Source organism: Sinocyclocheilus grahami, unplaced genomic scaffold (assembly GCF_001515645.1).
Source record: "Sinocyclocheilus grahami isolate Dianchi unplaced genomic scaffold, SAMN03320097.WGS_v1.1 scaffold141.1, whole genome shotgun sequence".
NCBI lineage: Eukaryota > Metazoa > Chordata > Actinopteri > Cypriniformes > Cyprinidae > Sinocyclocheilus > Sinocyclocheilus grahami.
Window position 1 is genome coordinate 775,615 of NW_015505320.1, and position 12,211 is coordinate 787,825.

Sequence of the window (12,211 nt, forward strand, 5' to 3'; positions counted from 1 at the left end):
GGTAATATAAATATTATTACCCTAATGCGCCAGTGAAAACGGAGATTTGAAACAATTATCTGATGACAAGGGGGAGGCGAAAACGAGTGGGATTCCTCTTGAGGGTGTAAATACATTCTGCATGATGGTTTAAAAGCGCAAAACTAAAATAAAACAAAGTGCTTTAGGTTACGTACTTCTCTGGCAATGCTTCTGGTTCCAGCAGCGCTCACTGAAGTCCCCGTTGATGGTGGTGAGGGGGCAGGTGGTTTTGCCCTGAACCGTGCCGGGGCAGACGTCTCCACACTCTCGATCATTCTTATTGGCCACGATGTAGTTGTCCTCGACCGAGTCAAGGATCACGGACCAGTCGAGGGTGGAGAGGTAGCAGAGGTCAGGGTTCTTCTCCACGCGCACGGCTCCACGGGTGATGTTCATCAGGCTGTGAAGGCCGATCTCTTTCAGCTGCAGCATCTCAAACAACACGAGCGCATAGTTGAAGAAGAGATTATTGCCGCGCACCACTGTGAGGTTGGGAAATAGGTTGCTGAGGCTCTCCAGGCCGTAAACACGGAACAAGAGCAGGTAGTCCGTCACTACTGTCAGCTTGGGGTAACTCAGGCCACGGAAATCCTCTGGTTTGGTTGTGAACATGAGCAGGATCTTTAAGTGGCCTTCGATTACAGTGCAGTTCTCCAGCACCCGCAGGTTGGTCACATTATTTCTGATGTCTTTACTTGAGCAAACTGCAACGACAAAAAAGACAGCAAAATCTTAAAATTGGTTCGGTGAGAATGTACAGCAAAATTTGCTTACAGATGATGACCTTCAATTTAACAGGATTTTATTCTGTAACAAGCATAAACAAACAAAAACAAAATGTGAAAATGGAGATCATATACAGAACCATAAAAAAATTATTAGAACTACATAAAGTTTTCTGTCGCACTGTTCAATTTTCTCCCTTTGAGCTGATGCCTTTCATATGACATAACATAGTTAATGAAGATAATAAAAGCTAGGGATGCACGATATATCGGCCACCATATCGGTATCGGCCGATAAATGCTCATTTTTTCTGTTATCGGTATCGGCCTGATAAGAAAATTTGGCCGATATCTTAAAGCCGATAAATAATGCATTATTTCCATCAGAGTCACTTCAGATGCGCGCTGTTCGTTTGCAGCCTTTTGGGAAATTGTACGTTGTAATATTGTGTGCTTTTCACATTCCAGTGCTGTATGAGCTGGAGAGATGCTTCTCAAGTGAACCAAAATTGCTTTGCCTAAGGTATGAGAGAATGCCACATAAATGGATAAATAGACAGACAGACAGATGGATGTATAGATATATGGACAGATTTATTTATTTATCATTTAATGCCATAACAGCATCCAAGCATTTCAAGTCCAAAGTTAATCTATACAAATAGATTAAAATTCTCATTTGTACCATGTGCTATCAACCCTGCTCAATTCTAATGGAAAGAGGTAGCTTTTTAGACTTCTTGTTTTTTATTATTTATGTTTAATGTATTACTGATGTTTTGTATTTGTTGTCGTGTACGTGTAATCGTAATTCATGCAGCAGAACAAATTGCCCTCAAGGCAGAAAATAAAAGGGTAAAAGGTTAAAAAAGGGCTATATTCATAGAATAATAAATAAATAATAAATATTTAAAATAACAATGCTTGAATTGTATACAATAAACAAATGAAAGACATATTATAGACAGATATTTTTACAGATTTAGTTTTTACAAAATGTTTCACATTATCATCAACTAAAATGTTTTTAGTTGATGATCAAACGTTTCTATCTACTAATTAATTAATGAATATGACATTATGAAATATTGAAAAAAAACTACAACTAAAAATTGACAAAACAAAGAACACAAATATGCAATTAAACAGCGGTTACAAAATCATAAACAATAATAATACCTAGGATGCTACACATCTAATTGTGTCCTTTTAGCTCCCCGGTCCCCTTTAAATGAAAAACGACCCCTGCTGCTCATGACTTAAAAGATTCCACAAGGGTTTACATGAATTACACGCATACATGAACTCTGATGAGCGGTCAGCCCATGCATAACCGAGACCTTTTAAACACTGGGCAGTCACAGCATGAGACATTGGGAAGGTCAAAAATACCTTGCACTGGCTACTTGTTTACATTAGTTATAACAGTGGCCCCACCACAGGGATTCATAAATGTGGCAGTCCGGAAGTTTTGAAGCACGGGGAAACTGAAACACGTAGTATAACCCTACTGACATGTGCGTCCTCTCTCTCTAGCAGACACACACAATGTGCAATACCTCTACGCTTACACTTATTTTTAGCACCACACTCCTAATACACCATGTACAAATGGGGTGCCAGGCACTTGAAAAGACTATCATTGAAGCACATGAAAGGAACGGCGGCACAGTGAGATGAGAATGAGATGTGTCCTGGCTGACTGTGTGTAGTCATTCACTTTATGCAATGAATCTCTGAATGACACTCTAGACAAATTTAAACCCTGAACAACATCTAACAATGAATAATTTAAGTTATTAGCATGCATTCATTTAAGAGGTGGCTGCGTCAGTTTGGATGATTTTTTTTAATCAAGAATTGCTAAAATTTTAATCATGCATTTACATTTTAAAATCAATTAATACTCAATATACTCAATACTTTAACACTGAATTATTCAAAGCAAGTTTTACAAAGGTGTTATTTTATACAGGGTACACATTATTTGTTTGATTTATCCATGAAAAAATACGTTAAAAAGCATTTTTCATTTGTAAAAGATCAAAACAGAAATCATAACTTTAACAGGTTCATCTTAAAGTAAACTACAGGTTTAAGAAGAAGAAAAGGCATGTAATTGAGGTAGTGATTTATGGCAATGCTGATTTCTCTGACTTTCTCTGCAGCTAGTTCTGCTTTGTAACCGACCTGAAAAGTATATTTCGACCTGACATATTGATTGAAATATGCATTCAATCTGCATAAGTGTGTTTGCAGCCACCATTAAGAGATCAAAATAAATCGTGCTTCAATGCAATGCAAATATTCTTGAATTAAAAAAATAAATAAACGCAGCAAACGGCTAAACCACACAAAGTACTCTCTTTCCTCTGAAACAAGACAAACAATAGCAAACATTTCAACCAGGACACGGGAAGGAACTAAGTATGACCATATAAAAGCAGAAGAGGCAGGTCTCCACATCTCTCATCCCACTTCCTCTTTGAGGTTTCGCTGGTTTGTATTCATCTGCTTTTTTGGGTTTTACCCATTAAACCGAATTGTAATTTAACAATATGGCTTTGTAAGAAAGCGACTTACACATGAACATCCATTCAATAATAATAATTTCAAACAATCTCATTCTCATTATTACTTTAAAAATCATGAATTTGCTTCAGACGTGCTTTGTGCATTGGGCCAAACTGCCATTATGAACATCCTTCATATCTTTACACTTTAAAACATATTACAGCATGTTACATAATTTATGTGAACACACTGGGGGCATAAATGTGACACCATAGTGACACACCTCACCCCTGTGAAAAAAGGTTACAGGAAATAAATTTAGCATACAGAATGAATGGGCAACCAATAACAGTGAGCGCAGAGGAGAGTCTAGACACGGGATGATTTAAAGATGCACCTGCACACCAGCTGCTGTGGTGTCCTCAAACTGAGTGAGAAGAACAATATTACTGCGCGAGTTTCCACCGCTAAAGTGTGTAAGTCCCTGGCCACACACTTGAAATCAGAAGAAAAGCGGGGGTTATAACAGTTGTTGCACAAGAATTTGCATGAGCGGAATAAGTTCTGATTGGAGTCTGCAACTAGCTGAATCTATTTTAAAACTTGTGAGAGACAAACTGCATGTGAAATCACAATAACTCGAAAGGTTGGGATTTGACAAACTATTGTTTGGAAAAAATGACCCATAAATGTGCTTTAAAAATTAACATTCTGTGTCAACTTCATAATAGCATGAATATAGCTGAACCAGTAACACATTCTTAATAATTTCAAAGTAATAATGAATATAAGCACTGAATGCAAACAATGAAATAAATATACAGAAGATTAAATGATCGTGACACAATCAGAATTATTGCTAACCAATATCCTGTAAACCACTCACAATGATACAGCAGTATATGAATTAATAGTAACCTCCTTGTGGGACAATAAAACCACCTTGAAGAGCTATGACGAACTTTAAAACAGAACAAATAACAGGCTCTTAAGGGGAAGCTTTTAATCTGTGGTTTGAATGAGGTGATCGTAATAGAAACTGACAATGTGTACAATCAGGAAGCACAATGAGCCGCAAGATCTGAGAAAGCATGGAGTAACGTGGACAAAGCGTGTGGCAAATACATTCAAAATGATTTCTCACAGCTTCAATGGTCATGCCATGTCAGCCAAGACTTGACAAGGTTGAACATAGCAATTACGAAATTATATATGACTTGTTTTTGGATATTAGCAATGTAACCAAGCAGGTGATTCAGTCAAACGGTTTCGGATTCTAGTCTGCAGAGGTATAAATTATGTTGTCATGTGCTGTCCGTGTCTGTAAAGACACACGACTGACAGAAGAATGTTAAGAGTGACAGCTGTACTATTCATTTGACCAAATAAAAACTTACAGACTAGCTGACTGACAGCAAATACGATAGATAGTAAAACTAGACATACAGACGGCATTGGACAATTAAGAGTAAATTTATACACTACATTTTTAATTTAGCATTGCAAGCGCAAGTAAGCAATTAAACATGAAAAAAGCAAAATGTGTAAACCAATAAGGATAGTTTATTATTAATAATTATATACAGTCAGAGGGGTGCAAAATCTGAGACAATATTGCAAATCTGGGAATCAAAATATTATTTTAGAAATAAACCAGGTTAATAAAATAAATTAATTCTTTTGAATATGAAGTCATATGAAGAAATATTTTGACAATCTGAATAAAAGAAACTTAGAAAGATTCTTCATTATATCTAAGTCAATAATCAAACTAGGAAATTTGCGATACTGAGCAAGTGAACTCCTCTGTACAAAAGTTCAGATGTCCTCGTTTCCATTTAAGAACAAGATGCTCTTTAAATCATTCTCAGATCAAGCTTGAAAACATGATCGTCAGGTTTTACTTCGGGATTTCACACAGTTTGTGTGGTGCTGACATTGCAGCAAAAGGGTGACCAACAAAACAAACAAAAATATCTTGTTCCTTTTTTATTAATTTTTCACTCAATTGTTTCACTGGGATTATAATTCGTAATAGAGAAAAATGTATTCAATCAAAAAAGTACAATTTAGCAGTATCAGACTTTTCAACCCCACTGTAAGATAGAAGCTGAACTTTGAATTAATAAATGTTCCAAGATGAGCTGGGCTCTGAGCAGATTTACAGTCTTGACGAGGCTGAACTGAGGCCCTAAAATAGTTCCACTCTTCCCTACAGTGATTCACTACAAGCCTAAGAGGAACAAGAAGGGGGCCAACTTAGCAATTACACAACTTGTTTATGTTCAATCTGCCCTTAAAATCTCACACAAACTGGTTTCTCGATATTACTCAATCTTTTATTTTCAGTTTTAATAAAAAGGTGGCATACATACACTCCCAGGTGTTGACTTGTCTACTGCTGAGTACTATGCTGTGATAAGACACAAAGATGCAACACACTCTAAATATGTTCTTTTCGTAGAATATCTTACAGATTTGAATTGCTGATAAAGAAAATTTTGCCAAGCAACTTTTTAAATAACAAACAGGAATTCAATTCAGTACAAAAAGATTATTTTTTTCTGAAAGAGGCCTAGAGTGTAATACGAATTAAAAGGCTGATTAAAGCCACAGATTATTACAGAGAGAGCCAACAGTCTGTTCATTTGTAACTTTCCATACAGTGCTTGTTATTATTTTCAAACCTACGTAGGTCTTAACCTAAAACCTAACAGAGTTTTTAAACATACTGTTTTGATATACAGTAGCTTAACCGTGAGACACATGGAAGAGAGTCTCAAAATGGAAACTGGCAGAACTTTGAATGCATAAATTTCATCCAAACCAATGCTATATTTAGAAATCTGCAGAGCAACAAGATAAGAAAAAATGTGCTTGGGGTTTAACACAGCTCACAAATCAACAAATAAGGCCTGAAATTATCTGAAATGCTCCTAATGATAGCGTGCAACTTGGAGCATTTCATTTGATTTTCTCCAAAACAAGACAAAAAAAACCTTAATGGTAAAAATACTATTGTATTTTTTACTTTCCAAAAAATATGTTAAAACTCATTTGTTGAGCAAACTGAAGATAAGCCAATGTTTTGTTTGGAGCTGAACACAGCCAAGTGTGTCAAAAGCATACTTATATTTATTTAGCTCTTGCAGGAAGTCTTCCAAGACCACTAAAAAACAACAAGTGGTACCTAATTATACAATCATTTAAATGACTACTGCCTAATTAAAACCAATTACCAGCATGTATGCGTTTAGTAATCATTTTTATTCTGAGTGTTTTATATAAAATATTACTACTAAAGTAATACCAACTATATTAAGCATTTACATAGGTCACTATACATTAAAATATACTCTGTATAATCAAGCATACAGATAAACTATAGCAATCTAATATTCAGCATTCAATTCAACATTTTTTATTCATACAACGAGTCTTCAAAGTGCAATGCCTTGACTTGACATAAAATAAGTGACTGATAAATAAAGACTTTTCCGCTGCTAATAGTTAGAGTAGTTTGCGAATAAAATTTGTAGCCCGGTGATATCAATCTACAATGGTTTTATTGTGCAGAAAGCTCAATTTTAAAAGGACATCTGCGAGCTCTAGTACTAGTTTGCTGCCGAAGTAAACGCACTTTCCAAACTTATAAAGATCGGATCACAAGCCTCCAGTCAGGTTTCAGGACCTCGGATGATGCCAACCCTGAAACAACATACAGAACTACCACATTTTGCACCATATAATAATTGCTGTTAATAGTGTTCATCGTGTTTGATTACGTCTTTTCTTGATTTGTCCGTACATTTCTGCCATATGTACATTAACTGACAGTCAACACTGATAAGCTACCACTAAATATTGTAAAAACTTAATTTGCGTTGCAACGATTTGTATCGTGAAAAGCGCTATACAAATAAACTTGAACTTCTCTGAACAATAAATAAAAACACAGCCCTATAGGTCTTGACTGATCTGATTAGGATTTAGAATCCTCTTGCAACTGTGTCAACGCTGCAAATGGCTGCATGAAACAGGGGCCTGGCTGAACTTGAAAACCATTCCCGAGCCTTACTAGCAGTTCGAGCTACAAATAGATCAATGCTGTCCTCAAACGATCGATAATCTGGCTTTAGGGTCAAGGCGCACACTCCAGATAATCGATCGTACCATTAAAGCCAGTTTGAAACGATTTGTCTAAGTCAAAACGACCCGATATTTGATTTATTCGCCCCTTGCCCTGCAATGTCCTTCTGTCTGGCTCTGCTTTACCAAATGTGTCACAGTGGTCAAGAGCTACGATCCCCTTTTCCCGTTCAGAGCGCTCGATAACGTTTGTATACTAACATTTAAACAGACAAGACTCCTATAGTATTAAATCCGTATCCATGTGAAAGACAAAACAAAGCCGTTAAGTTACACTTACTTTCTCCATTTGTTTGTTGACAGTTGCAAACCGTGTAGACAGACGCAACCAAAACAATCAAAGTCCGCAGCCGCATTTTGACCCCGGGGAAACCGAAAATCTGTCCAAAAATCCCCTCCGAGTACGTCCTGGTGTGGGTAACGATCTGTTTTAATAGTCCAGTGTTGTTTTTGGAAGATAAAGACTAAAAAGAACAGAAAAAGCCCTCTGTCACCCCCCTGAGAAAAAATGGGCGGAGGAAAATTCAACGTGTTCAATCCGCTCTGCTGTCGCACGCACTGACTGATGCTGGCGCTCGAGCTCGAAGCTAACGACAATGCGTGCTGCGACTTTCATTCACTGTGAAGCAATCCACACCTATAAAGCACGCGGACGGCATCGTTTCCGATCGATTGCATATATTTGTCCAGCACTTGCGCAGATTGCTACAAGCCTGGCGAGGGGGAAAAAAGGTGGAAACTGGCGGAGTACGGGGAGGAATGGCTGCGCACACCGAGCGCAGGCCGAAATAATCAATTGGGCGTCTTTTTTGTTGCGGTTTCGATTTATTTTTCAGATGAAAAGATCTTATAGTTCTAATAAACCGTCTACAGACTTATAAGTTGCAGATAGTGCTGCTGCAAATCATCCAAGATGTCCAGGGTTTCGTAACGGGTTTCCAGGTTCCTGCTGACTGCGAGCTTTCGCCGTAGTGCGTTTACGGGTCACACACGCGGTAGTTTCTCCGTACTATTCCTCGCGGCGAGCCTCTAAGCTGGCAGTTTAGTGAATCTTATCAGTTCTGGAGGTGTCTGCTGAAAACACTGCAGTCGCCGAGATTTCCGCGAGACTTCCAGCACAAAATACTCCACGTGCAGTCTTTCTGCGTCGCTTTGCTGGCGAGCAGTTGCCTTGCTTCACAGATCAATACAACGAAGTGAAGCTGACTTACTCGTCTTTAACTCTATCGAGGAGAATAAAATGCAAGAAAATTGTGTGCGTGTGTGTGTTTTTTTGTCCCCACGCTGGTTGTAGCTAGTGCATATACCCTCCGTCCAAGGATCCCCTTTCCTGTCTTTGCGCCAGTAAACAAGACCCGCCAGAGAGGCAGATCGAGCACAGGGGAAATATGGACTGGAACGGTGGACCGAGACAGCGTGCGCCGCACACTAAACATTGGCGTGCACTTTGCATATTCTAAAACACTGGCTTCTAGGCAATGCATTGACATTGAATTATGTGGTATTCAGGGCATAGAAAAAAACACTTATTTACTCTTGTTCCTGGTTGTGAATCTTGTCCTGGTAAAACACTGTAAATCTGCGTTACAGTGAATGGGGCAGATCTGTAAACTTTAAAATACCCAGTTTCAAACGTATAGCCACAACGCGGTAGTTTCTCCGTACTATTCCTCGCGGCGAGCCTCTAAGCTGGCAGTTTAGTGAATCTTATCAGTTCTGGAGGTGTCTGCTGAAAACACTGCAGTCGCCGAGATTTCCGCGAGACTTCCAGCACAAAATGCTCCACGTGCAGTCTTTCTGCGTCGCTTTGCTGGCGAGCAGTTGCCTTGCTTCACAGATCAATACAACGAAGTGAAGCTGATTCCACAAAGCCCACTTACTCGTCTTTAACTCTATCGAGGAGAATAAAATGCAAGAAAATTGTGTGCGTGTGTGTGTTTTTTTGTCCCCACGCTGGTTGTAGCTAGTGCATATATCCTCCGTCCAAGGATCCCCTTTCCTGTCTTTGCGCCAGTAAACAAGACCCGCCAGAGAGGCAGATCGAGCACAGGGGAAATATGGACTGGAACGGTGGACCGAGACAGCGTGCGCCGCACACTAAACATTGGCGTGCACTTTGCATATTCTAAAACACTGGCTTCTAGGCAATGCATTGACATTGAATTATGTGGTATTCAGGGCATAGAAAAAAACACTTATTTACTCTTGTTCCTGGTTGTGAATCTTGTCCTGGTAAAACACTGTAAATCTGCGTTACAGTGAATGGGGCAGATCTGTAAACTTTAAAATACCCAGTTTCAAACGTATAGCCACAAGACAAACAATATGCATGTTAACAGTTTTAGTGTGAAAAATCGCTTACTAACCTTTTCTGTGTGAAGTTATACATTTTACCGTCTCACTGTCATTATAACATAAAGCCATAAACCATAAAAATCCTGTATAAATGACGAGAAAAACTTTACAGCTAAAGATACGCAAGTTTCAACAGAAGAGTAAATGTAAGTGCTTTTATGAAAAGATAAACTTCACATTTCTGCTTTTAATTACTCCAAAAACATGCCCCATAACATTGTTTTTTTCTTTTCTAAAAGTCGAAATATTTTTGTGGTAATCAACATTTTTAGCTACTTCCAATTTACACTAAATCTACAACCTAATAAACTGTAATTTAATGTTAAGTACAAAGAGTACTGAACTTATTAACTTGATTGAATTCAGTGATCATGGATGCCCTGTGGTCTCTTTAATCTCATAATAAAATGACTTCAGCTCAAATCAATATTTCATGTCAATTTACTTGTTGTGTATTAGGTAAGCAGTCGTGTTAAAAGCGAGATAATGTACAGCCAGCCGGTCATTATGCTTTACTGTCAGGGTTTATTCTGTGATAATGGAAATAATCTTTAGACAGTGTAGTCTAAAATCTGACTTGCACTTCCAGCCTCACACTGTCCAGCATTAGTATCTGTAATTATGTGTTGGCAACAGCTGTATTTATGAAAAACATGCTTACAAGAATATTCATATTGTTATGTATTAGTAATGCAGGATTTTGCCAAATAGATGCAGTAAAAACAAAACATGTGAGTAATAGCTGATGTTGTACAGTATATGCCAAAGACTCAGTTTGATCCAAAGTACCTTCTAGGTTCCTTTAGGTAAGGTTAAAAGGGTTTGTTCAGAAAATGACTAGTTTGTATTAGAACTTACTGGTTATAAATCTGTATTTGAAACTTGTTGAGCAAGTAGCACAACTATATTAGTTTAACTCTTTTCTAAGACCAAGGAAAGTCTTTGAGAGAAAAAAGGAAAATATAGGTTGATGTGTAGTTCTGTTGAACTTATGAGCCTCTAAGATGGAAAGAGATCATCATAGAAAAACAGTGTACGCTATGTCAATAAACACACATCCTGGCCGTCAGTGAGAACTGTGTTGGTAAGAAACAGGACTGTGTTGTACAAGGTGATAAATATGTTTATGCTGCCACACATTCCTTACAGCTCAGATAAGTTGTCCAACTACATATATGTTTAGGAATATTCTGGGATCAGTAGAAAGCTGATGGCACAATGGTGATTACAACAAAAATGATTTTGACTTGTCTCTTTTAAAAAGCAGAAATGTGGGTGGGTTACAGTGGGGTACTTATAGTCGGACTGATCTGTAAATGTTAAAATACTCTGTTTCAAAAATTAAGCCACAAGATGTAAACAATATACATTTTAACATGATTTTAGTATTTCTGTGTAAAGTCATGTGTATTTTTAACAACTCTGGTGCCATGACAACAAAACACCATAATCTCTAAAATCACTGTTAAAATTATGAGATCAAATTTACAACTCAAATATACACATACAAACATTAGAATTAATGTAATTGCTTTCAAATTCTGCTTTCAGGTCCTTCAAAAACAGCTCCATTTGCTTCCATTCTAAGTGCTCCTCAATTTTTGCTTTTTTAATACACAAGTCAAAATTAGTTTTTGTTCAACATTTTTCCACAAATGCCTTAGCGTAACTTGTTTTGAACCTGACATATTTCTTTAACACACCCATTTCTCTGTAGAACAATTCTCTGTAGAACAATAGAAAATCAATCCATAATCCCTGAGGCCATGTAAATTCATAATACATTTAAATCTGCGATTTCGCCAATTTAATTGTGATCTGGTATAGAAGGGGGGCTTGTGTGTACACAGCCACAGGCCGTGTCTTAAAACAAATCACACAATGTGTAGTCTGACTGATGTCTTCCCTTCCTGATGAACATGAGAGAGAGGAGGAGGCACAATAACATCCCCAATCCCTCTTGCCCTACAACCTGTTTACATCCTCTGTTCTAAGAACCGCCACTATTATGTGTGGGAACACCACGTTAAACCCTTCCAAATGTCAGGTACACAGAGAGAAAACAACTGTCTTCGTCACCACTGGAAGTGAAAAAGACACCAACGCCTTTGCAATATAAAATACATAAAAGCTTTAGTTATGAAGTGAAACATAATGGACTGAATTTCATAATGGACTGAATCCGAATGATTCATCTAATGCAGCAAACATACAGATGAAAAGGGAATCTGTGAGAATGAACAGGTTGCTAACAACACTAAAATTGTTTAATATTATTATTTATAAATTTTTTGCCTTCATTTGACAGAACAGTTGAGGACAGGATGCAAACAAAGAGAAGAAGAATCGGAAAAGGATATATATATATATATATATATATATATATATATATATATATATATATATATATATATATATATATATATATATAGACAGAGAGAAGAAGA

At 37.4% G+C, this 12,211-nt stretch overlaps 1 protein-coding gene across 1 annotated transcript in view; it reads right to left on the reverse strand.

The window, feature by feature from the left end:
• The window catches only part of insra (insulin receptor a), a 67,876-nt gene extending 59,535 nt beyond the window's left edge, over positions 1 to 8,341 (reverse strand). The window contains exons 1-2 of the mRNA XM_016280491.1: positions 7,690 to 8,341; positions 177 to 725 (exon numbers count right to left, since the gene is read on the reverse strand). Coding sequence (XP_016135977.1) covers positions 177 to 725; positions 7,690 to 7,765 — 625 coding nt within the window. The 5' untranslated portion in view covers positions 7,766 to 8,341. The remainder of the gene's footprint in view (positions 1 to 176; positions 726 to 7,689) is intronic.
• Positions 8,342 to 12,211: the final 3,870 nt, after the last annotated feature.